This window comes from Colias eurytheme, chromosome 2 (genome assembly GCF_061535395.1).
Source record: "Colias eurytheme isolate Ceu_HAF_F1 chromosome 2, ilColEury1 Martin Lab GWU primary, whole genome shotgun sequence".
In the NCBI taxonomy this organism is placed as follows: domain Eukaryota; kingdom Metazoa; phylum Arthropoda; class Insecta; order Lepidoptera; family Pieridae; genus Colias; species Colias eurytheme.
Window position 1 is genome coordinate 3,430,180 of NC_142981.1, and position 27,561 is coordinate 3,457,740.

The 27,561-nt window shown below is 31.8% G+C and overlaps 1 protein-coding gene and 3 long non-coding RNA genes across 4 annotated transcripts in view; 1 reads left to right on the forward strand and 3 right to left on the reverse strand.

Moving 5' to 3' along the window:
- ck (unconventional myosin-VIIa ck) overlaps positions 1-26,719 on the reverse strand; it is a 42,772-nt gene extending 16,053 nt beyond the window's left edge. The window contains exons 1-4 of the mRNA XM_090110985.1: positions 26,513-26,719; positions 14,249-14,297; positions 766-1,026; positions 245-523 (exon numbers count right to left, since the gene is read on the reverse strand). Of these exons, the coding sequence (XP_089967111.1) occupies positions 245-523; positions 766-1,026; positions 14,249-14,266 (558 nt within the window). The 5' untranslated portion in view covers positions 14,267-14,297; positions 26,513-26,719. The remainder of the gene's footprint in view (positions 1-244; positions 524-765; positions 1,027-14,248; positions 14,298-26,512) is intronic.
- LOC149910168 (uncharacterized) lies at positions 9,531-10,561 on the reverse strand. The gene is made up of 3 exons (XR_016457268.1): positions 10,295-10,561; positions 9,972-10,145; positions 9,531-9,624 (listed from the first exon to the last, which is right to left on the reverse strand). It is a non-coding gene; the product is annotated as an uncharacterized LOC149910168 (long non-coding RNA).
- LOC149910169 (uncharacterized) lies at positions 11,115-11,740 on the forward strand. The gene is made up of 2 exons (XR_016457608.1): positions 11,115-11,180; positions 11,529-11,740. It is a non-coding gene; the product is annotated as an uncharacterized LOC149910169 (long non-coding RNA).
- LOC149910170 (uncharacterized) lies at positions 12,146-13,228 on the reverse strand. The gene is made up of 2 exons (XR_016457607.1): positions 12,651-13,228; positions 12,146-12,326 (listed from the first exon to the last, which is right to left on the reverse strand). It is a non-coding gene; the product is annotated as an uncharacterized LOC149910170 (long non-coding RNA).
- Positions 26,720-27,561: the final 842 nt, after the last annotated feature.

Below are 27,561 nucleotides of genomic sequence, written 5' to 3' on the forward strand. Positions count from 1 at the left end.
AGATTAATTAATGGACTTAACCATAATCTACTTAGTTCCTACACAGAATGAGCATCAAATACTTGCTGTTCAATACAAGAATGTTCTTGCCAGCAAAAATGCAAGATACTGCAATATTAGCTTCGAGTATTCCCAGTACCAGATTTCGCTGATGACAATAAATTGATCCCATAGCGGCACATGTGTGCACACGTTTGTCCTTGACTTAGATTCTACTAAGGCTCAAATAAATAAAGTGAAATACCTGTTGTTCAATCCAAGAGTGTTTCCCACTGATCGCTGCAAGGTACTGCAATATAAGCTTCGTGGATTCAGTCTTCCCAGCACCCGATTCACCACTAATAACGATACATTGGTCCTGCCCATAGCGGCGCATGTGTGCGTACGCATTGTCACCAATTGCGAATATGTGTGGGGGTAGCTCGCCGATCTTCCGCTCCTTGTAGAGCTTTATCTGGTCTGCGGTGTATATGGGCAGGATTTGGTACGGATTCACCGCTACTAGGATGGAGCCTGTGTATGTCTGGAAGTGAAGGGTGCGTAGTGTTAATTAATGAAATTTCCATTGATTGTATTTTAAGTAGAAAAACTTAGATGTTCTGAGGTAGGTACTCGATTTCGCTATAGTCAGAAAATTTTATTTTTTTATATTAGACAGACTTTTCTAAAGAGATCAAGTTAGATGGAAGAAGAGAATTGATGTACATCCGATATTAGAGCAATCGCAAATTAATTTTCCAATACTAAACAGTAAAAAGTACTTGCATAAATAAGGTTATCATTGTATCGTATAAGCAGGTTCCGCAATATGCCAGCTTCATGCAGATCGCCCAACGATATCATGTCCTCCACGCCATGCACGGAGGTCGCATGCATGGCCTTGATGCGGCGCTCCGGCGGTAGCCATTGCTCCTGCCCGTCGTCATCTCGCACCCGGATCCGCCGGCCCTCTGCCGCGAGCACCCTCGCGCCGATGGCTACATCGAACTCTCGACCGGACACTGGCTCGATCCATATGTAATCTCCCTGGAAGGAACATTCCAGACGTAAAGTATGTGAACAGTGACCATGATTTTGGAAAGTTGCTGTATTTGAACAGTGACCACGATTTTTGATTATACATATAGTTAACAGTCTGTACCACGGACATGTACACATAAAATAGCTACTTCTAAAAAAGTGACCACGATTTTGGATAAACTAGGAAGGTTTCTTAAAAGGCTTTGTGTTGTGATTTCATTTCGATACTATCATAAAATATTTGGAATGATATTGATAGCTTCAGAAAAGCCTAAATGTTGAAAATGAATATTTAAGCCATTCACTCTACATTTACCTACATGGAAGCATAAAAAGATTGTAATTTATGGATACCAATAGTTGAAATTTAAGCAGATCCCACATTCAGTATATTATTTTAAACATTTTAAAGCTAATATGGTAACTAGAACACTAGATTTAAATTGTCATTTTCGATTAAATTTCACATCCGACCTTGGCGTGTTCGCGTTTTTCACTTTCCTATTTTATATTAATTATTCATGCATATTCTGAATAGCAATAAACCTTGAACACATTAAAAATATATATGTATCTGTATATCTTTCTGAACAGCAAAAATATTTAAAAAGCTTACAAATAATAGGATAATTATTTAAAAAAATACATCCGAATTCTTTATGGGCGCACACGCACTCGTCTCCAAATAAATTCAATGAATTCTTGTGCGCATGCGACCGGTAGAGTGAAGACAATAGCTATAGTATACTTATTTGAAGAAAGTGAGCTGTGAGGCTTATTTGTTATGCTTGGGACTTGAAGCTTTGAGTGTCTAGACTCATTTATGCTGCTTGTGAAAGTATCGATTCATTGTTAGCAAATAAATTGTTGTTTATTTAGTGATTTAGGTAATCTTAAATATCTTAAGATCATCTTTAAATCTTAAGAGGTGTTGTCGAGAAATAATTAGTATATGTATAAAAATAAATTGAATTTTTTGTTCTAAGTAAAAGTGGAAGGTAAACAAATTAAAACAGACACTTTTGAAGTAAAGTAATTAAATGTTTAAAAGATCACACAATCAATAAAGAAAGAAACTGTAAACTTTTGTAATAATAAATACCAAAGAATTGATATGCAAAGAAAATAACATCTAAAACTGTTTAAATTTGAAAAGGTTTTCAACCCACCTCGAAAGTAACAAAATCCATCATAATTCACAAATATACATTTTTATTTAAAACTACGAACACAACCGGTGCACAATCTTTGGTAAGAGCAATTGATAAGTTTATCACTTGACCGCAACGTCTCGGGTCGATCGATGATTTACTAATACTCATAATTATCTGTTAAATGTGAATTGCTTATTTTTTTGAAAAATTGAACTAAAACATTAGTAGTAGATATAGTTATCTCTTTTATTAATATGTGTCCGGTCCTTAAATTATCCTATGGTACAGGTCAGATATATTTCTAATCTCCTATTTGATTTCCAGATCGAAATTAGTAAAAATGAATTGACTACTTTATTCAAACATATATAAAGTACAAATAAAATAAAGAATATGCATTTTGTATGTAAATTAGATAGTACCTATATCACAACAAACACTCCCAAATGTAAAGCAGACACATCAATTTTCGCGTATATAAGAGAGAATAAATAGCCTTATATTATTGCATGAAAGCTCTTTTTTATTTAGAGTTCTATATCGGTATAAATGTTATAAAAGAAATAATATTAATTCAATAATGACTCGATTAAGTCAATTAGTTGAGCAATCAAGGTTCTAAATGTAATGACTGGTAATTCAGTAGATAACGTGTCCCTTCGTCCAGCATACTCACCACAACTCACCATGGAATCCTGATATTTCATGAATGTCAAAAAACTGTTCTGAAATAGTGCTAAATAGTGCCCAAAGGAAAAAAATAGTGCTCTTGTACTTGCGAAGTTATAGCCATAGTTCGATGAGTATGCTGGACGAAGGTTTCGCCCAGCATACTCACCTCCGTCCGGAGAATCTGTATACGCTTCAAACATAATTCATACTTCAAAAAATAGTTCCCAAATAGTGCCAAACGGTGCCCAAAAAGAAAAAACAGTGCTCGAATAACTTCGGAGTTACAGGCTTCGTTCAGTGAGTATGCTGGGCGTAGGTTCTACGCCCAGCATACTCACCTCAGTGCGCGAATATCGAACGAGCTATAGGAACAATTTACGTCTCAAAAAATTGTGCTTGAAATAGTGCCCAATATCAGTCCAATTTTTGCTTGACATTTGACCTAGAAAACCATTAAATTTGATTGTAAACTTCTACATACATTACATTGAGTACAGTCGAATACAATATTATTAACTTTCTTTCTAACAATTTTTGTCTTGTGTAAATTATTTGTTTTGTTATATTGTCTATGTAAGGGAGTATTTACTTTAGAATCGCAATATTATTAATTACACATTATTTTAATAATACTTTATAATAATATGATTAAGCCTTCGCGCGTCGCATGGGACCCCGGTAGCTAGGAACAATGATTTTATATATTTGTCTAGATCACGGCGCTTGAAGGATTAAGATATCAAATGAAGTAAATCATGCATGAAAAATAAAGTTGCTGTTATTAATGCTTACATTACAACTGACAAAATTATTCAAAATAATCATTTTCCGGATCAAGGACGGTACCACAACGTTTACGGAATTGACCTGTATTCCTCATGTGATAAAGTTCAATATAGTGTGGCAGTAATGGATGCACGTACGGTCAATAGGTTAAGGTTGACATATTGACTGGCGACTGCTGCCGTCGACGCGCCGACGACTGCCATCGACATGTGGCGACGGCTGAAGTAGCCTCTGCCGTTCATAACTTGCCGTTCGTCTGTTAGAACTCTTATTTTTATTTAATTTCCATGTATTATTTAATTACAGTATACAAATTGTTAACTATAGGTATACCGGTTAAAGAAATTATATGCAATAACCACTTTCTAAACTCGTCTTCTATATTTTTTCTAGTTTAGAAAGTCTTTCTATCAATTTTCAAAATACCTGCATTTTCATAATAAAATAGATAACTTCGAACATAACATTATGACTTATCTTACAATCGTTGAGCATAACATTGACTCGCTGCTGCTAATCTATACTATGTATATAAAATTGAATATTTATACAAGAACATTGTAGTTTCAGTTTTAGGGTCATAATAGCATAGCAGCTACTTATTTAGCCAACGTACATGATAGTTTATTTGTATATTATACTGATAACAATTGAATTTAATATAAGAAATATTAGAATTTAGAAAAATAGTAGGGATTTTCACAAAAATCTCTAATAACCCGAAGTCGCAGGTGGGCGAGTAAATTTGTATAAAAATATTAAAAAATATGCATCAAGGTCAAAGAAAATTAAATGTAAATCTTGTTGTATAACTACATCGTAGAGCTTTAATCCAAAACAAAATAATATTTAAGAGCAAACATTGAATGTTCATCGTCACACGCAATAACACATAAGTGATAGCATAGAAAAGCGAAAAACAATAAAGCCAAATGACTATAAATCATATGCGCACATGTATGTGAAAGGTGAACGACCCGGCAGGTGCTAGTTTTGAAGAAATGGTCGGAATGTGTTGCCAAACGCACAGATCGGAACCCGCTATATTCCGCTGTAATTCACGATTGCGGCCGCTAAGAGCGCGTTTATGAGTAAAGATGATAGCATATTTGATAATACTTATTAATCCTCTTAAATGTACATAATATATCTCAATAGTTTCTCTAAGTAGCGGAATAAGCTATTGATACAATTATTTACTAATAGTTCATAATATTTTTTTTATTTATATTCCAAAGAATTTAAAAGTTTCCAAAGAAATTACTTGTACTGTTAAGTAACTAAATCTCAATAAACTACATTTACTTAATTTATACCTTTTATAATATTAACATACAAGACCGCAACACTGTTATTCATTACATTTTCTTCCCTTCAAGAAACGGTACAAAAAGATCAACCATTTTATCCAAGCATTTCAAAAACAACACTCATACCCAAGAAGAAAGTACTTCGGTCACGTACCTCGTACATAATATTACCAAATCGTGCTATATACCGCATACTAAGAAATATTCGCACGCGCGTTTCATAGCCTAATCCTGTCCGTCGGCTTGCAACGCCGCTACGTTTGAAAGACCCAATTTAGAAGTGGCACGTTTTCACTCGCTTCCAAATGTGTACAAATATTTAACGTGTATTTCGGTAATTGGTATACATTTTTTGATGCTGATTATAAATTGAGAGTGAAGGTTGCTAAAGATAAATTACAGGTACAATTTTGTTGTGTGTCTGCTGGTTATTTTGTGTTCCACAAATATTGTATCACTAATTTATGAATTGCTAATAATAAAAAGTAAAACAACTAAAACCCAACTACGACAAAAAACGACGCTGAAAAAGTATAAAACAAGATTTTCAGAATTCCACTATGTAGAGATAAATTTTCATGTTTGGAAAGGCGTAGTCACACATTACATATATCTACCGTAGCACTTTGACAACGTGTGACTACGCCTTTCCAAACATGAAAATTTATCTCTACATAGTGGAATTCTGAAAATCTTGTTTTATACTTTTTCAGCGTCGTTTTTTGTCGAAGTTGGGTTTTAGTTGTTTTACTTTTTATTATTTGTACTATTTTGGTGTTAAAGTGTATTTTTGGCGCATAATATTGACAAAAGTTAAATTGATGAATTAATAAAGAAGCTAGGAACGAAATGATGTGAATTATATGCAATCAGCCCATGAATACAGGTAAAGTCACAAGCAAATGCTAGTAATATATATATATTCAAAATGTGCAAGTAAAAAGCTTTCAAATGATACCAAACACGGCATATTTATCTTAACTTTATTTTTTTACTCTGTATGTTTTGTCCGCTAGAGGGCGCCACATTAGATTTTGTGAAACCCCATATAGCCTATAACCAGCGGACAATTAAGACGCTTCTAATGATATGTCATTTGTCGAATTCTGATAAGTAGTTTAGAAGTTATGAGGGAACAGATGAACATACATACATACATACATACATACATACATACATACATACATACATACATACATACATACATACATACATACATACATACATACATACATACATACATACATAGCCTGTCAAAATCATAACCCTCCTTTTGCTTTGCCGTAGTCGGGTAAAAACTAGCTGATAGCCTACTGCTTAATAGACTACAAGCCCGCATAGGACAAAAATATGGGTCAAATGAACCACCAGGGGACATATCTAGAACGATAGCAGAGCAAAAAATAATAAGATTCATCACTATGCCGTCACTTGTAAGCTGTCCAACTGAGTGCAGATGAGAATTGAAAAGTACAGGTAGACTCGGTAAATTTTGGTCATATATTTTTGTACGGCATTCTTAACCATCGATAGATCCATTAAAAATAATAAGAAACCGCTCAGTGCCGTACAAAAATGGTGGTCCAACAAGTCGGAATTTTTATTTAATTTCCGAGAGTTACCGGGGGTAAATTTGGTCATTTGACCATGTACGGCATCTGTGTCATACTATTGCTATACTGCTTTTAATCCATTATTCCGCAACGCCGTACAAAAATCATGGGGACAAGGGGAAAAATCGAGAGATGCAATCCCCTCTCTTTCCCCACTCCAGGGGGTCATTTGACTAAGTACGGCTTCGGTTCCAAAACATTATCTAGCACTCAAAAGTACTATTAAAAGCAATGCCGTCAAAAAATAATTGTTCTTTTAAATGTATACCAATTATCATCTTAATTTCATCGAATTCTTGATATAAAGAGCTGTAAGGTCATTTGACCCTGTACGGGAACTTTTTTTTTAACATGATATTGTAAAATTCAATTGTTGTATAGTATTGCCGTTCAAAAGAAACCGTTCTAAAAAAAGTTATAGAGAAATGCAAAACCAGAAATTTTGTTAAAGTTTAAACATCGTAGATTAATGAAATATAATAGTTTTCTACACTTTATCCGTTGTTTTAAATAGTATTAACATAGATAAATTAGGAAAAAACGATGCCGTACATTTTTGTGCAGACCACATCTTTTAGGCTGATGAAAGCGACGAAAGCTACAATTTTAAGAGTGCTTTATGGCCATTTGATACAGTACGGCATTAACATATTTTTACCCAACTACGGCAAAGCAAAAGGAGGGTTATGGTTGTTTACAGGTCATGTATGTATGTTCATCTATTCCCTCGTAACTTCTAAACTACTTATCAGAATTCGACATGACATATCATTAGAGGCGTCTGAATTGTTCACTGGATAACCAACGACCAGCTAGCTAAAGGCTATATGGGGTTTCACAAAATCTAATGTGGCGCCCTCTAGCGGACAAAACATACAGAGTAAAAAAATAAAGTTAAGATAAATATGCAGTGTTTGGTATCATTTGAAAGCGCTTTACTTGTACATTTTGAATATGTATATATTACTAGCATTTGCTTGTGACTTTACCTGTATTCATGGACTGATTGCATATAATTCACATCTTTTCGTTCATAGTTTTTTTATTAGTTCATCAATTTAACGGAGTCCATTCCACCTGATTCCGACTTTCCAAGGTGATAATTAACCACCTCGAGCTTCTTAATATTAATGTATATTTATATTTTATTATAAAAATATAAAGCAAACATTTCGTTATATGGATTTTTTCTTTTTCAGATTTTTCCCCTTTGAACCAACGAAAATGTACGGCACATGAAAAAATATTATCTATGCATAAAATACTTTAAAAATAAATTTATTTCGTGTTGTGTCAAATGACCCCCTGGAGTGGGGAAAGAGAGGGGATTACAACTCTCGATTTTTTCCCCTTGTCCCCATGATTTTTGTACGGCGTTGCGGAATAATGGATTAAAAGCAGTATAGCAATAGTATGACACAGATGCCGTACATGGTCAAATGACCAAATTTACCCCCGGTAACTCTCGGAAATTAAATAAAAATTCCGACTTGGTGGACCAACATTTTTGTACGGCACTGGGGGGTAACCGGCATCTCTTATAGCAAGCTTATTATAACATTACTATGTCTTTTCGTACCGTGACACCCTTAACGCAAGCTTGTTGCAGCGTTAAACTGATTTTGTTTTTGTAGCAATTTTGATGACGTCACTCGTAATAGTTCACTCAATTATTGGGACCGGTGCGAACTGCGATCTATTTGACAATTTGACAGTTATCAGATAATAATAGAACTTTACATCGGCTTGTTCGAAGAAAAGGCTTCAAACCTTTTGATTTAAGAAGAATCGTGTACCTAAATAGTAAATTAGTGCGTAATCATCACGAGTCCCTATGATATATGGGGGCATCATATGAACAATTTGAAAATACAATATAACCTACAGATTTATCTGTGTAAGTACCATATAATGTAAGTACCATACCCAATGCAAATCTATTTAAAAATACGTCTGTATAAGTACACATTCTCCACTTGTTATTTCTCTGTATAATAAAATGCAACTCTACTTATTCCCTAAACATAAATTTTATCTAATAGGTACTTAATGTAAATCTATAAAAGATTGTTTATTATTTCTTCATGATTCAATATATTTTATCATGTTATTATTTACCTATATAGAATATAAGACTATAAAAGTAAATCTACACTCAAATACACTACCCATATTATACTTATGTAATCTGTTGTTAAGGATCTCATTTAATTTTGAGAAATAAAACCATTATTTATTTCCAGATTCTACAATCAATTCCGAGCACTAGGGATAAGATTACCCAGCGTAACCACATGGAAGCATTGATAGTATTCAAGAAACTATAAAGTGCCAGCGCAACATGAATATATTTTTTTCAATAGGAAGCAATATCATACTTTAAATGTTTAAGTGCAATAAAAAACATTTATAAATCCAAAATCTTTATTTAGTCCTTTTTATTTATTTATTGACAAATCATTTGCTCCTTTACTTCTCTTGATATCATTTATATAAAAAAAAGTGATAAAACATGGAAGTATTCGAAATTAGATTCAATTCTATTTAGCTTAAATATTTATTAAAAACAATTAGGTAGATATATTATATAACTCAAATCCAAATTTGTAAGTAAATAGCATATTAGAAACACCCTTGATTTAAAAAAATTAAGTTTTATTTATAGTACCAGCCTTTAAAACTTAAAATGCAATAAACAAAAACTTTATATTTACATCACAATGAATAATTCCTACACTAATAGATTAATGGTATTTATATTTTTATTTTAAATTTAAATCAATTATTGTATTTGCATAATAAAGAGAAGATAAATAATTTAAAAACTTGCAGTACTTATGTGTACTTTTAATTTCATTTTTATTAAACTTAAAATGAAAACAATGTAGGTAGTTACTATATTAAGGTACAATTAAATTTTTACATTTTCAGATGTATGATACAAATATGAATATTTTAAGTGTAGACATGGTGGCGCCTCCCCCAACTTGAAGTTCTCACTACCACATGATCATCTCCCAAGCCGGTACTTCCTTGTTCAATGTTTGGGCAAGCCGGCAATCAACACAACTGTGAAAGATAAATTGGATTTAAACTGATTCTTTGTTGCTTTAAAATTTAATAAGTACATTTAATATGTTTACTTTTATTATTAAAGGGCTTGTCATGGTGTATGTAGGTAAACGTCTAAAAAGAAGTTTTTTAAACAATGTCGGTATGGTTTGTTAAATACCTTATTTGTTAATAATTTTTCAAGTATTTCAACGTTTTAGTTGTTTATCTTGCAATTCTTAATATTGTATTAAAAAAACTTAAATGTGTAGGTACAATGCCTTAGAAAACTTTTAATATAAGTACTTAGCTTCTAACCAAACATAGATACTTAGGTTTGCTTATAAATTAATATAAATATTTACTTTTGACCAGCTGCTCTAGTTTTTGTGAACTCCCAAATCATTTGCACTTATAATTTCAGAGAATTCTATCAACTTCGTCTCAGCATAACTTTTAACTCGTTGGGAGTTATTTATGTACCTTTGTCTTTGTAACTTCAGGGTCAAGGAGCTTCGCGCACTCTGCACAATGTTCTGCTGCAAGTTAAATAAAAATTACTTCAATTAACAATAATCAAAACAGACGAAATCATGCAAAAACCAATACTTTATTCGTAAAAATATATCTGTGTTATCATAAATCGTCCAATGTTTTAGATATATTTATTACTCGTATATTATCTTACCTTGCTATTTCAATTGCTCTTTCATGCCTCTTTCATGCATTCTTTAATGCATATTACTTATCTTTCGCAATTTTTCAATTTGATTTATCCAAATTTTAGATAAAAATACGAGGACAGTGATTATGACATTTGGATTTTTGACGTTTAATTTTCAATCACCGCCATTTTTATAATAACAACCTTGTTTTGTTGAGTTCACAAAATAATCTTACTTTATTTTGTTACCGGGAGCCTTTTCAACATGATTACTATACGATTGCAAGACGATTGCCTACAATGTCCAAAGAGCGAATGAATTCCGAAGTTTTGTCTATTTTTTTAGGATTAATGGCTTGGCTACGAGGCTTTTAGGCCAAGTCGTAATGATTTGTATCGAACATTAAACGTCAAAAATCAAAATGTCATGTCACTGTCCTCATTTATTAAAATCGATCGTTTTTTTTTATTATCTAAAATTTCAGATAAACTTAAACTTAAATATGTGAATCTCATCTTTGGATAAATGGGAAAGTGCGAAAAAGCAATATTGAAATAGCAAGGTAAGTTAAAGTACGAGTAAGGACGATTTATGATAACAGACTACAGAGATATATTTTTACGAATAAAGTTTTGGTTTTTGCATGATTTCGTCTGTTTTGATTATTGTTACTTAATTGAAGTAATTTTTATTTAACTTACAGCAGAACATTGTGCAGAGTGCGCGAAGCTCCCTGACCCCGAAATTACAAAGACAAAGATAGGTACATGAATAACTCCCAACGAGGTAAAAGTTATGATGAGACGAAGTTGATAGAATTCTCTGCCAATTACTTGCTCTGTGTTCTCTGCTGAAAGTTTAAGTGCAAATGATTTGGGAGTTCACAAAAACTAGAGCAGCTGGTCAAAAGTAAATATTTATATTAATTTATAAGGAAACCTATCTATGTTTGGTTAGAAGCTACTTATATTAACAGTTTTGTAAGGAATTACACACCTACACTGTACACATTTAACTTTTTTTTTAATACGATATTAAGAATTGCAAGATAAACAACTAAAATGTTAAAATTCTTGAAAAATGATTAACAAATAAAGTATTTATTATTTAACAAACTATACCGACATTGTTTAAAAAAACATCTTAAATTACATACACCATGACAAGCCCTTTAATAATAAAAGTAAACATATTAAATGTACTTATTAAATTTTAAAGCAACAAAGAATCAGTTTAAATCCAATTTATCTTTCACAGTTGTGTTGATTGCCGGCTTGCCCAAACATTGAACAAGGAAGTACCGGCTTGGGAGATGATCATGTGGTAGTGAGAACTTCAAGTTGGGGGAGGCGCCACCATGTCTACACTTAAAATATTCAAAGAAAATGTAAAAATTTAATTGTACCTTAATATAGTACCTACATTGTTTTCATTTTAAGTAAAAATGAAATTAAAAGTATACATAAGTACTGCAAGTTTTTGAATTATTTATCTACTCTATATTATGCAAATACAATAATTGATTTAAATTTAAAATAAAAATATAAATACCATTAAACTATTAGTGCAGGAATTATTCATTGTGATGTAAATATAAAGTTTTTGTTTATTGCATTTTAAGTTTTAAAGGCTGGTATTATAAATAAGACTTTATTTTTTTAATCAAGGGTCTTTTTAATATGCTATTTACTTACAAATTTGGATTTGAGTAATATACCTAATTGTTTTTAATTAATATTTAATCAAAATAGGATTGAATCTATTTTCAAATAATTCCATGTTTTATTACATTTTTATATATATATAAATGTTATCAAGAGAAGTAAAGGAGCAAATGTTTTGTCAATGAATAAATAAAAAGGACTAAATAAAGATTTTGGATTTATAAAATATGTTTTTAATTGCACTAATACATTTAAAGCATGATATTGCTTCCTATTGAAAAAAATATATTCATGTTGCGCTGGCACTTTATAGTTTCTTGAATACTATCAATGCTTCCATGTGGTTACGCTGGGTAATCTTATCCCTAGTGCTCGGAATTGATTGTAGAACCTGGAAATAAATAATGGTATTACTTCTCAAAATTAAATGAGATCCCTAACATAAGTATAATATGGGTAGTGCATTTGAGTGTAGATTTACTTTTAAGTGTTTTATTATATAAATAATATAACATGATAAAATATATTGAATCAAGAAGAAATAATAAACAATCTTTTATAGATTTACATTAAGTAGGTATTAGATAAAATTTATGTTTAGAGAATAAGTAGGGTTGCATTTTATTATATAGAGAAATAACAAGTGGAGAATGTGTACATAAACAAACGTATTTTTAAATATACTCTTAAGATTTGCATTGGGTATGGTACTTACATTACTTTTATCTTACACAGATAAATCTGTAGGTTATAATTGTATTTTAAGATTGTTCATATGCTGCCCCCATATCTCATAGAGACTCGTGATGATTGCGCACTTCGCAATAATAAATTATTTACACGATTCTTCTTAAATCAAAAGGTTTGAAGCCTTTTCTTGGAACAACCCGATGTAGTTATGTTAATTTTGCATTTTTAATATAATAAATGTATTATCTTCTTTAAAAGCTTCATTTATTAAATAGATTTCCAACTACATACGTTTCACTTAAATTTGATGTGTATTCTTTTAATAATATTCAAAATAATGTTATAAAAGTTCCATATTTACAACTTCACTAAAATTGCTTAAAACTGTCATTATTGACATTATAACAAGAATGCTAAATGTCAAAGAGAGCGTGCCGGTTCCAATTTTTCGATTGACGTCTCGAAACCGCTCGAAACAGTCTTGTTGCAATTGGTTTTCATATGTTTTAGAAGGTCCCGGTGCCAAAAAAGTAAGATTATTTTGTGAACGCAACAAAACGTACCCATAATAAGACTGTTATTCTAAAGGTGCCGGTTACCCCCCTGAGCGGTTTCTTATTATTTTTAATGGATCTATCGATGGTTAAGAATGCCGTACAAAAATATATGACCAAAATTTACCGAGTCTACCTGTACTTTTCAATTCTCATCTGCACTCAGTTGGACAGCTTACAAGTGACGGCATAGTGATGAATCTTATTATTTTTTGCTCTGCTATCGTTCTAGATATGTCCCATGGTGGTTCATTTGACCCATATTTTTGTCCTATGCGGGCTTGTAGTCTATAAATTGTTGGAACAAAAGCATTAGATATTATTACGAACTAAATGTCTTCTTTATATAGAAAAATTTAAGATAAGCCTGTTCCTAATTTGCAATTATTATGCAAGAGTTTACAAAGCATTTGGATATTTTTCTAGATCCTCTTACCTCTACAATCTACATTATAGGATCTATATCCTAGCATCGCAGAATAATGAGTAAACAAAATACACACACACACAGACCCGTAGTTAAAATACATCATCGAGTCAAGTTCTGCAAGCGTAAGTATCCTTATGCACTTATAATTGCACTCAGTTCGATTCATTGTGAGGCTCACTAATTCAAGGCAAGTCACTTTGTATCGAACCTTGAACTTTGCACTTGAAATATTGTGTTTTGCGTGGGATAGTTTTTTTACTTTCATTATTCGAAAGGAAAATATTTAATGAATGAATGAAAATTTATTTATTGTACATATAGGAATATTAATTGTATTGATTGGATATTATTAATAATTTATATAGTTAATAGACTCTATTATATAATTATAAATTATTATATTTGACATTAATACTCTATTTTTAGAGTATTAACGATTCGTTCTAGGTTTGAGTACCTGATACATGATACCAAAATCAAGACTTATTTTTAATTTCTGCCATCTCTACAATTTTCAGTTTTTACATAATAGAGCGTTTATATTATGTGAGTTAATTATAATTTACACACTGTTTTACATCTTATTATTGTAAATGTACTAAGTATGTACTTTATTTTGAAAAGCTAGAAGTTACTTACTCTGGTAACGATCACCATGATGTCGCCGACATGTGGTCACCGTTTCGACCTGAAACAAAATACAACAGAATTCAATACAAAATGTGACAAAATCAACTTAATTATAACAAAATTCTAAAACAATGATTTTATTTTCTACTCAAATTATTGGTTTAGAATACTACCGAATTAAAGTTCTTCTTATTAGGCGCATTTAATACTTATTTAATGCATTCCCTCATTATCAATAGATTGGACGGAAATAATAATTCAACTTATACATTGATAAACTAGGTCAAACCACCTACGCGTTAAATTCATCTGATCATTAAATCCACACCCAAAGTTATCATCAATAAAAACCAAATAAAAACATTTGATGAACAGAAAGACGCGGCAAATGATCTCCGGATATAATACAAAGCATTTGTCAAAGTCAATTACATCGCGCCACGCATACCAGCGGGCCATTATACAGCGATCATTTATCATTACAACCATTATTTGCAATTATTAATTAATCTAACACGGCGAGAGAGACTTGAATGTGCTTGATTCATTCTCGTTTTGCACACTTTTTGCTACAAAGATGACGGGAGCATTTCTTTGCAAATATTTGCTATCAGATAAGTTAGCGTCTGGTTTATAAAATTGTCGTGTCATTGGATTGAAATTCTTGAGCAAATCCGTATTTTTATATTCGGTTACATAGTAAGTATTTGATAATCTGTAGTATAGAAATTCTTATCATTTACGCACACTTCCTTTCTTCCTTTTACTGAAGGAGGGTTGTCGTCATTTGCATTCCTATTACACAACATTACAATCATAACATGCCTATCTTCTCTGTAGAAAGTACTATTCGAACCGGTGGTACGTAATTGCTATAAAGATATAGAAGTCACGTCGAAATACCTTAGAAATATCTATTAATTAAGTTTTAGTTTGATATTATACTTTAAGGGGTTTCAAAAATTCCCGGTTTCATAATATTAATTAACAAAGTTGCGTTAGAACCAGCTAATAAGCTCCATATTAGTTATCGGATGCTGACGCAGTTTTCGCCATCTCCTAGTTATTTGGTCGATTAATTTATAAAATACGACCAATATTATGTAATTTAAAAAGTTTATATTTTAATAAAACACATTAAATAATAATTTCAATACGTTTTTGATATCTTCGTCCATTTAAGTCATTATTCACAACAACATTACATCATTTCTTCTAAAGGCTCGATGGCGTAATATGTTTTTACTATAAGAGATCGCCTTCCTGCACGTTAAGTCGCAGCTAATAATATGCAGACGTGTTTAGATTAATATTCTTTATTACCGATATAAAAAATTTCATACGAGTAAATTATACTTCAAGGTAGACTGTTGCTAAAATATTCAAGGTTTATTGTAGATAGTAACGGAGATTGCAATTATTTATTATAAGAATTATTAAAATAAATGTTTTTTCGATAAATATCATTACAAAACTTAGTACTTACTAGTTGACTGTAGCCACGGTAACTTTTTAGCGGCTCTTGAACATTTTATTTTGTGTAGGTATCAAGTACCTACCTACCTACGCTAGAATAGATCTACGCAAATATTATCACACATGGACGTTAATAAAATTCTTATTATAAACATAAAAAGGCATTATTCAATAGTCATCATAAAGCAACACCATTTTAGAAAAATATAATTAAAATAATGAATTCCACCTATTCAAAAACCTTCCATTTAAGTTCACATACAAATACAATTCATATTTAAGATTTATTCATAGTACACTAAAATAAAAACAAATAAACATAACTTTTGTTTCGTTGTTCAAAGCAGGCGTGCAAACTGCGCGTACGCAGGTGTAAGTAGCGCGATTGTGTTTCTGTTGAATTGTTCGTAAACATTGCGAATTTCCTTTGCTTTTAACTCCAAACAATGCTGCATGAAGACGGCTATTTGCAGAACAATGAAGGATTGATGTAGCTATTAACATGTGTGTAAGTCATTCACAGATTATCTGTAGAAGATATTCCATAATGAATATACTTGTGTTATTACTTATTATACATTTATCTGTGGATAATAAAATGTAACGATTTATCGAGATAAACTATTAATAATTCAACAATATAATGGCGTTATAATGATGTTAATATCTTTTCTCACGACAAACACTATTTTTCTCCTTTACAATACAAACAAATTTAAGATTAGATCGAGAGCATTGCATTTGAAACTTACCCATCGACACTATATCTAAGACCATCTCCATCGTCTAAGAAGCCATAATCCGCCCCAATACAAATAGCAATTAGAATACAGTTCGTGTTATAATGCCAGTAACGCTCATAGATTGACAGAACGGCATCATTACAGCGGAACTAAACACCGGAAAGGCTTTGAATGGCCGTCCATCTCGAGGGGCGTTCACGTTTCATTTGACCCCAGTAACGGCCACTAGACATAATACCGATGGGAATATGGGTTTCACTTTTACGTTTTTGAATAGTTTAACTATGATGTATGAGAATAGTAGCGTAGTATTTATCACACTAATTGTTAATTACAAACCTTTCTTCATCATATTAATTACAATGGTAGTAATAAAATAATCTTTGTAATAATATTGTTGCATCAAACTTTAGCTCATGGTTCGGTTAAAGATTGGCTTACCTGCAGTAAGTAGGTTATAACTTTAGAATCTGCAATAATTTCTATGGGCAATGGTGACCACTTAACATCCGATGACCCATGATGCTTTGATTGCTGCCATAAAAACAAAGGCAGTACAACCCGGAGCTGCTTATTATATTTGATCATTCACTAGGAACTTGAAATGCAACTATCCTTTACACATATTTTGGTCTCCTCCCGAGTCTTTCAACATTTTAAGAGTACAAATCATGATCACATATGTACAGTAAATTGCCAATACATTCCGTTGACACCAGCCGGTAGCAGACCGGTATTACCATAGGTATTACTCAAACAGCGACGAGGCGGAACGGACGAGCCTGCTCCATATTTGTCAACTTGACTCGCGCCGCTATGTAACGGCGATCAGTCAACGAATTACCAGATCTGACTTTCAAAATGATTAAGATGTAGTTCTTAGCTTATTATTTAAAAGTAGAATTTAAAAGACACTGCTGTGTTATATGTTATGTCTTCAACTTTATAGGAGCTCTATGATAAGTCATCAACCTAGTCTTTCTTCATTAGGTGTAGGATTATCTGCATATGTGGTGACTGTTAGACGCTTGTTCTATTAATCATATCCACACATTTATTAAACAGAGGGCTCTAGGCTATATAAAAGAATTTACGCCATAAATATAAGTTTTTTTTATTTATTCTCACATTTTGAGAAAACTAAAATTTCGTATGAAATATAAGAGAAAATAAGAAAAATGTTCATATATCATTAAAGTGATCAAAAACTTATAACTAGATGTTTACGAAGTGTAACAAGTTTTAGCACTGACAGCAAGATAACGGCATTGTAAAGTGAGATAACTTATTAGTGAAGAAATTAAAATTGTACGGTAAGATCCGGCTTAGCACTTAGATTATATATATGTCAAAATTTGCAGTTAGATAATGGGATTGAAGTAAATATGATTTCACCATCATATTTGTATATCCAGAGCCTGAAGTGTTTAATCTATACTATATATAATATTATAAAGCTGAAGCGTTTGTTTGTTTGATTGAACGCGCTAATCTCGGGAACTACTGGTCCGATTTGAAAAATTATTTCGGTGTTAGATTCCCATTTATCGAGGAAGGCATATATGTATATCATCTCGCTAACACCAACAGAAGCGGAGCACTGCGGGTAAAAGCGCGGAGCACAGCTAGTTTCCAATTATAGTCCAATATATGCCAATATGTTTAACCTTATTATATGAAAATTATGTAATGTTTAAGTATGTTACATTCTCATAACATTGACCTAATTAATTTCTTATAAGTATTCAGTAAGCCCGGCATGTGAGTTACGACATGGATTAAGATTTACACCTTACAAATTACAATACATATACTGGACAAGCGCTAGAAATACCGGAGATATTTAGTCTTGACATATTATGCAATGATATTATTTTTTATGAAGTTTTACACAAGATATAAAGCAATCGATAAATGATCATTCAGATAGATACAATTTGTTCTTTATTACCTTAGATTTTAGATTTCCTCTAGCTTAATGTACCGATTAGAATGTTCGATAACAGATTGAGTGTGATCACTCCAACGCGAACGATGAAGAGAGACCCGGTTTTTGTCGTCCAAAAATGTTCTTTTCATATGAATGTATTTCAGTCAGAGACATATCCATCTTAGTAACATCGAGCTCATATGGTAGAACAAGGAGTAAACCTTACACTAGCTTATACGTAGGTATTAACAACTATATAATATTTTCTACTATATAAAAATAAGTCGGGTTTTCCTTCCTGACGCTATAACTCCAGAACGCACGAACCGATTTCCACGGTTTTGCATTCGTTGGAAAGGTCTCGGGCTCCGTGAGGTTTATAGCAAAGAATAGGTGTCTCTGGTGGCAAAACGGAGTTCGCCCGGTTTGCTAGTGCATAATAAAATAATTTGGAAAATCCAAAATAATTTTTTTTTAATAAATATTTATTAATTATTATTTTTGTTTATTTAATAACAATTAAACCACATCGAATCAGACCCTGAAAAATGAAAGGGTTCTATTCCTGAGCATACTCAAGCGTAAGAGAAAAAAAAAGACTCGATTAGTAAAGTATTTCGGTCGCTATCGTGTTAACAAGAAAAAGGATCCGCACATACAGACACACGGACGTCCAAGACAGAACTTTTTTAAACTGTTTTTTAACTAGTTTAAATAACAAAAATGACATCAAAAATATCATGAACGTTAAAAATAGTGGTTTTTCTTAATATGTGTGTGTATGTATTATCTTACAAGTGCAATGTATGATACATAAAGACATTTTAAGTTTGAAAAATCAGATGTTTTGCGCGAAGTGACAGTAGTACCCACCTGCGTGCAATAATGTCCAATATATTGTAAAGTAAAAGTTGTCAATACTTTCGTAAGAGGATATTTACATTTATGTAGAAAAACTCTCCAAAATCTTCTCTACCGAGTGTTGATTGTATATGTGATTCAATTATTTATATTAAAAATAGTCAATTAGGCATATTTAAGAATTATAGAAGGATAATATTTTAGAATATGTATTTTTCATATCAAACCTTATTGTAATTTCATCAAGCGATTAATACAAGCTTAAAGTTATCTTCAATCATGAAAAAAAAAACAAAAAAGATTCTACGGTTATTTGTTCCGGACCCCGATTATCGATAAGCGTTCTCGTGAGATAAAATAACAAATTTATCTAAATAGATCTGAGTTCAATTTTGTTTTACAATTTTTTTGTGTAAGTTTGTCAGATAACAGCGTATTACTTATCGATTCAAAAAAACTCGTTATTATACATATCATACCTAAGAATAAATAAAAAATTTGAATAAATTATATGTAGGTATACATATTTTTATATCGTTTAATATTCAGGTAATTATAAACCTATACATACTTAATTTCACAAACAATATAACATAATTTCCAACGGATGATTTCTTAATAATAGTTTACAATAATTACATTTAGTTACAACAGAAACGGCTCATCCCTTCTATGATCTACTTAAGTGTTTCTTGCAAATCTCCTTCCCCTTACTTCAGTGAGACATTTTAATAAATTCACCAAAAAAAACACCATTCCCAACATTATCCACTTTTCCTCAATTTCCCAGCTCCCAAATTTAACCAATGCAGAAGCAGTCTATTGACCTACATGAAACAAGCAGCTATTTAACAATACAAATATTTCTGTAAGCATTGTTTACGAGTGCGGGCACGAGCCATGACCTGTGGTTCGTGGGTGAATAGACACATTACTATTGTTGGTAATTCAATTATTTATTTTTAAAACTCCCAAAATTATGTACGTAATGCAATACCATATTGTTACAATTTTGGAAAATTTGATGACGCTGTATCGACCGGGATAATACTCTTATAATTTAAGGCGAAGCTTTATCTCTCGGTAATGTAGGTACATGATACATATGGCATTTATTCTTCTTGGTTTAAATGCCTAATAGCTTCATTTTTTGTGGGCTTTATTAATTTTCCATTACGCTACAGTGTTGTTTTTCTGCTAAACATAGAGATTCCTTCGAAAAGTTTCCAAGTTTTAAAAATTATAATAAAATACATGGTTTCGTAAATTTTATTACCCATAATATAGAATAATGTTACAATTGCCATTGTAAACGGAATAACATAACGAAATAATTGTTATCTGATATTATTTCAAGAACGTGTGAAAATGTGCGTTCATTACAAATGAAAATGAAACATGAGTAATATTTTCATAACTAGGTATTTCCCTTTGCTTCGGTTACAAAGATAAAATCATGTCAAAAATTTTACAACATACCAACGCATCAAATCGACGAGGTTTTTACTCTACTTTACTATTTTCTAGGGAAAAATTAACGAGGAAATAACTATGTTAATGTTTATCAAAGAAACACTTTTACAAATCTTTTAGCAACATATTAATCAATTTCTTGAAGTTGTAACACTAAAAAAACAAAATTAGGTATGATAGAGGCCATGACGAAGGTGTTCTACGAATTGCAATAAAACTCATTGATTTATTTGCAACTCGATGGAATATTTTGTAACAATGCGTCATTCAAATAATATTTTGCTGTGAAAAGCGTTACTACGAATGCCTGTTTAGTGATTTTTATTATTTTTAGCATAATATGATGTAACTTTAAATTTACAAAGTACATAATTAAATGCAAATCATAACCATGCTATATTATTTGGAAAGCATATTGTATCCTAATAACCACATATTGCTTCATGCTAATCAAAGGTTTATTTATATTTAAACAAATAATTAAACTTCTTTATAAATTCATTATAATGTACATATTGTAATAATGATGAAACTCAGTACAAATTCATCATGCTATGTTTCCTGTAACTACACATTAGCGTAATCCATTATATCAAATACGCTAATCAAGTTGTAATAATAAATCTTCAACCAATATTTGCCTCATTTCCTCATATAATTTCAATATACAACATAGTTGCTGATAGCGTTTGCATCATATTATTTTATGAAGCCATACTACTGAAGCGAGACGTACTTGTTAATCGATAGAAACCGTACTTATTAAGTATCTAGAACACCCTTTATAGGAACTAGAACTGTGTAAATTACATTTATTTACTTGGGGATTGATATTACGTACATGTTATATAGGGATGTACATAGTATGTAATATAATGTATCAACGGCGCAACATGGAAGTAAAAAGTATCATAATAATTACTGGTATGGCTCATTTCTTTGCCAAAGTTCAATCAAATTCGTTCCGCCATTTAAACATTATCAGCATAAACATACAAACTTGTTTTAGAACTTTCACATTTCCAAATAATTAAGAACATGAATAGGCGTAGAATCATTAAATCCTATGAACTCAAACTCAAAATTATTGAACACGAAAGAAGGTTTACATTTATTTGATGTAAAAATATGTCGTGAAAACAGAATTAACAGTTTATTAAATGCGTCACTTATGATAAACGCTTACAAAAGACAACGTGAAAAGTGCAACAAAGTTGCACATTTTTATGATAAACTCATCACAGAAAAATAGTCTATATATCAAAGATAATTTGAGCTAGAATCGTGTACTTGACGGATACTAACTACATACATACATAAAAATGTATCGTTTCGTCATACGATGTTGACACAGCTAATTGTCGCCGTAACGTGTGCTTGCAACTGAGCGAGTGAGGTGTGAACATATAATATGATATTGTCATTACATACACTGGTGACAGTTGATTAAATATTTCACATCGATCCTAGTCTTAAAGACTGTTTTATGATCTTTTCTTGTGTGTGTTTTTGCCTTGATCTTTTCCGCTATATTTGTAAAAATACTGAAACTGAATTATTTAACTTATAATATGTGGTAGGACCTTATACACAGAAAATGTAACTCATTTCTAATGTGAAATACCACAACCTGAAATCTAAGTTCTACATATTGCTCTTCCAATTAATACTAAAACAAATTTAAGTTATTCAGTTAGGTAGACAGTACGGAAGAAAGTGAACCGAGCAGTTAACAAATATAGCGTCGAGACTACATATTCAGAGGGAGTAAACAAAACTTTCTTTGTCAGTCTACGCGTTTCGATCGCATGTCACATGCGTTACGAAATACTTTCATTACGAAAGTAAACTTGTTTTAAATGACATTATGCTGCTGTTCAAATGTTATTATTTTATATACAGTTAAATAATACCTACATCGTACTAAAGTGTAAAAAAGCTCACAAAACTGTAACTACAAGTTTTTTTGCCACGATATTGCATCATGAAGTAAGATAAGATGTACGAAAAAAATCAAAAAATATTATAAAAATAAACATTTTGTAAATCATACTAATATGTTAGTCACAATAATGTAACACTCAATGCATCATATACAAATGCACATAGCTAAAATATCGTCACGTCTCTATATTCTATCAAATGTGCGTAATAAAATCAGCTCGAATTACCGTGCTTACATTACATTTTTTACACATAAATATTCCGATAATGTATAGATAGCAACGTGCGTCGAATCGATTCGTCCGTTTTGACCTCACGCGCGACGACGCACGATCGCAGTGAAAGTCGTGTCGTCGATCGAATCCATTTCATATTCCCATTGCAATGCATGCTTCATTATGTATGTATTGTTAGACATTGATGAGTGTATGCAAATATGCAAGTTAGCACGTACTTTGAGTCTGAAAATATTTCTTTCTGCTTTTAATATGATTGACACGTTGTTTATAGCTATGTAATATGTATATATAAAGTATATATGGATTACTTAAATTATTTACTGTCGTTTAAAAAACACAAAAATATATATATAAATAATGGTAAAATTAGTAATATTAATTTTTATATACGTTTTAAAAATTTAATAATTTTAGTGAACTAAAGTCGTTGAAGTCTTTTATATAGGATAGATTAAATCATAGAGTTCGTCAGTAAGTAATTGATATTTTTGACGAAATACATTAGTATTAATAAGAACAATTAAAGTTCAATTAACAAATATTAATAAAACATAAAAATCCTATTAATAAAGCCTAGATTTATGCATTTCTATGTACAATACGTCCACGAAGACGTATAGTATATTTCTTGTTAAAATCTTTTCCATACAGTTAAAAGTTAAAGCTAATAGTTACACCGTTAAATGCTTAGATTTGTCCAGTCCAGAGCAGTAATTAATATTAATTAATACTTTCACTTGCTCCAGTTTTCGGACCTACAAGGAAACGAATGCAGTCAAACTTATTAATTTGGTAACGGTTCTGCGAAATGTGTATCAGTAATACCCACATACCATAATGTTTCGAATGGAAGGCCATATTGTTTTTCACTTATTTCTCTATACTATGAATCTTATTTATAACTAGCTTCCGCACACGACTTTGTACGTGCATCCCCGTTTTTCCCCGTTCCCGCAAGAATTTCGGGAAATCCTTTCTTAGCGGATGCCTACGTCCTAACATCTACCTGATTGCCAAACTTCAGCCCGATACGTCCAGTGGTCTGGGCTGTGCGTTAATAGATCACTATATCAGTCTTTGAGTTTTATATATATAGATAGATTTAAATGTATTTCTTTTATATGAATAAAGATTTTGTGTGGTCTCAAAATAATAAGTATAACAAAAGGAAGTTGACATCAATGTAATTTTTTTGGCAAAGCAAGTTAAGGGTTAGGAAATTCTTCTTAAAGTTACATAGTCAATCGAATGCTGGAATATTTACGCAATATTTATCAATGACGTAACTTTAAAACTAATTCAATTTTAATGAGATAATAACTTGCTCATTATATCCTCTAATCGGATTATGTTTTTATCCATATCATGCAAACAATTTAACACACAAAACTCAAGAGGTTATATAGTTTTCCTTCCGATCAAGATTATAAGTGTTTATTATACGGTGATAGTGTATAGACATTGGACACATTATGTTGATACATAGGTAATGATGCAGAGTGCCAAACCGGTATTTCGACTATTCCAAATCAACAGATTCCATAAGAGGATAAGGAATTGAAAGCGGTTCTAGAATTCTAGACTAATTATATACTTATTTAAAGAATTCAATATATCTATAGTTACTAATATTATAAAGCTGAAGAGTTTGTTTGTTTGTTTGAACGCGATAATCTCGGGAACTACTGGTCCAATTTGAAAAATTCTTTCGGTTTTAGCCCATTTATCGAGAAAGGTTATATCATCACGCTACGACCAACAGGGGTGGAGCCACGGGGGTGAAACCGTGCGGAGCAGCTAGTAATATATAACTTTGCATATGGTTAACTGTTAACGGACTGTTGAAGATATCAAAAATATATAATATTTTCGTCTTTTCTTGACTTAGTTCTTGAGTATAACGCAATATATTTCTGGGAAGAAGAATGAAAGAAAAACATATACCTAATTAAACAAATTTCTAGATCTAGATTATTGATTCAATAGAATGTTTATACCTTCATATTCGTTACTTTAAAAGCGAAGCAAAGCTAACGTGTGGGTCTTAAATACCACTTATACACATATTTGCAATATCTCATTGTTTCTTACGTCAATATTACTCGATTCGCTCAATAGTGCTAGTAACTTTCTATGGGAATTGTGAAAAGCAATTTGTATTGTTTATTCCTTACACGAGAAGGCCGTGTGTACATTACCTATAATCGAGACTGGTTTCTTATAATTGATGCCTTGTTTTGTTTTGTGTATCGCCTCTATACAAGGATTATGATGTTCTTAAGTTACTGCGACAAGGTACTTTGTAATCGATTGGCTTCGCGGTTAGTTTCGTATTACAGTATCATATCAAACAAACTATGATAACTAAATTTTCCCACATATTTTTTCTGTCAATAAAACAAATAGTAAAATGTTCCTCCTGACTGATTTTGGCCACAGCAGCACATCTCGATTGAGACTAGCCAAAAATTCTTCTTATCTTCATACTAGACAAAAATGTCTTCTTTTCACCCAATAGAAGGTCTTTGACAATGTCCACTAAATTGACAGGACTTAAAGACCAATCAACCTCTTCTTGTTGATAGACAGTTCTCTGGAAAAAAAATCCACAGGACTGACGAGTGACGGCTTTCTGTGCTCTCCGATACACGGGAGTGTTCCAAGAGTGTTTATTGTTCTTGTTTAGTGTGAGAGTTGTTATATATGTAGGTATAAAGTGTGTTATGGTTATAAAATACGTTGATTAAGATGGAGGCTATAAAGATAAGTTGTAGACAACATACTTTTTCCTACAACTCTAGTGAAACCCTCACAAAAGATCATAAAAGTATTCGAATGATGCATTAACAGACGCATGTGAACGTTTATTTTGTTTTATATATAGTTAAGTTATAGTTAAGTTATGTTATAGGAGTATGTAAAAAAAAGTTTGTAACCTATCGTTTAATTGAATAGTTTTCCAAATTTCCTTACAAGTTGCGTACATTTCGAGTTGTATCTCACAGTAGAGTTAGCCCAGCCAACTTTGGGTGCAATTCAATATTAGTTGACTGTTTCTAGTTTTAAATTTTGTGTTATATTATAAACATACGATAGATTAGCTGTTAAAGCGATAGCTTTTTAGTGACATAACATGTTGAATAGTGTTTAGTGTTACAATACGGAAACGTGCTTATTAACGATGCACTTAACATTCCTTCCCAAGAATGTTATTATGCGATGAAATGCGATTATAAAACAAATGTGGGTACTATACTTACTACTGGTGGAATTCTTTATTAAAATTCTAATAAGATTCTTAGCCGGATAAAGCACCGAGATTAGACAATTTCTTCAATCCTCGCTTAGCAACGGTAAATTTCGTATCGCCCGCACAATATAACACGTCAAATCACACATTTCTATGGAAACTGTTGACTAAGCGGTACAACATGTAAAGGTGTTAAAATCTCTGAGTAAACAACGCTACGTGGATTGCATTCCGACGCTAAGAATAAACTAGAATTATATCTTTGTAAGGGATTAAAACCAGATTATGTACACACGATAGTTTCAGTCACCTGACTGACTGTAAACAGAGGCAGGTCATAGTCAACTAAATATTTACCGTTATGATCTGCTTCTCGATCAGGCGCCAGCACTGGAGCTCGTCATATCACACACACTTAGTATAGACACTTGTGATCACACACACAGGTTCACAGGTCACAAAACTTCGGGCATTTCGCGATAATAGCACGTAAGGGCCGCGACAGTTCGCACGGGACCACGAAATGCGACAGACCGTAAATGTTAACCTACCTGTATGGCTTGCGTGTCGACTGTCGGTCCACCGGACCGGGGCGACTGTTTTACCGACGCCCACCTGTATAATCCCTCACACAACCTCACACAATTTTAAACTTAATTAAACACCGCTTATTTATATTTCATTCTATAAATGTTTATTAAAAAGAAATAAGAAACAGTAAAATTTATGCTCAGACCGTCTAGCTTAGACAGTTTTCATGTACAACTTGACGCAAAAGCCTTAATCTGCTTTACCTACAAAATTAACGCCATCTAGGGAAAAAATCATTTATTACAACGTGCAAGCGCATTTAACCTGGCCGATACGATTTATTTATTTAAATTCTTTATTTAACACACACAACGATACGATATTATTATTTGGTGATTAGTATGGAACTATTCTGTCCAATGTTTATTTATATAATTGATGTAGTCTCAGACATAAAAGTATACTTACCAAATTTTTTGTTGGTTCACATATACCTAATATAAATGTGATGTTAAATAAATACGAAATATGTGCACAATAAAAATTGTCTTCCATGTATGTAACAGAGTACTGAGATTGTGTACACGCAAAAAATGGTTTGTAAAAAAATCTATTGAGTATACTTTTTAACAATTTAAATTAGTAACAACTTGAATGAAAATATGGCAACAGATGAGTGCAAATCAAAACCGATATCGTATCGGAAATTATAAATATGTCGCATCAGTTATAAAGATATAAGTAATTAAAGACAATATATTCAGATTACGACCATTTTATTTTAATAACGTTTATCGTGAGTTCAGAATTCGGAAACGAAATTTTAAACAATGCATAATATGACAAAAACAAATGACAGATCAATGATCTATATC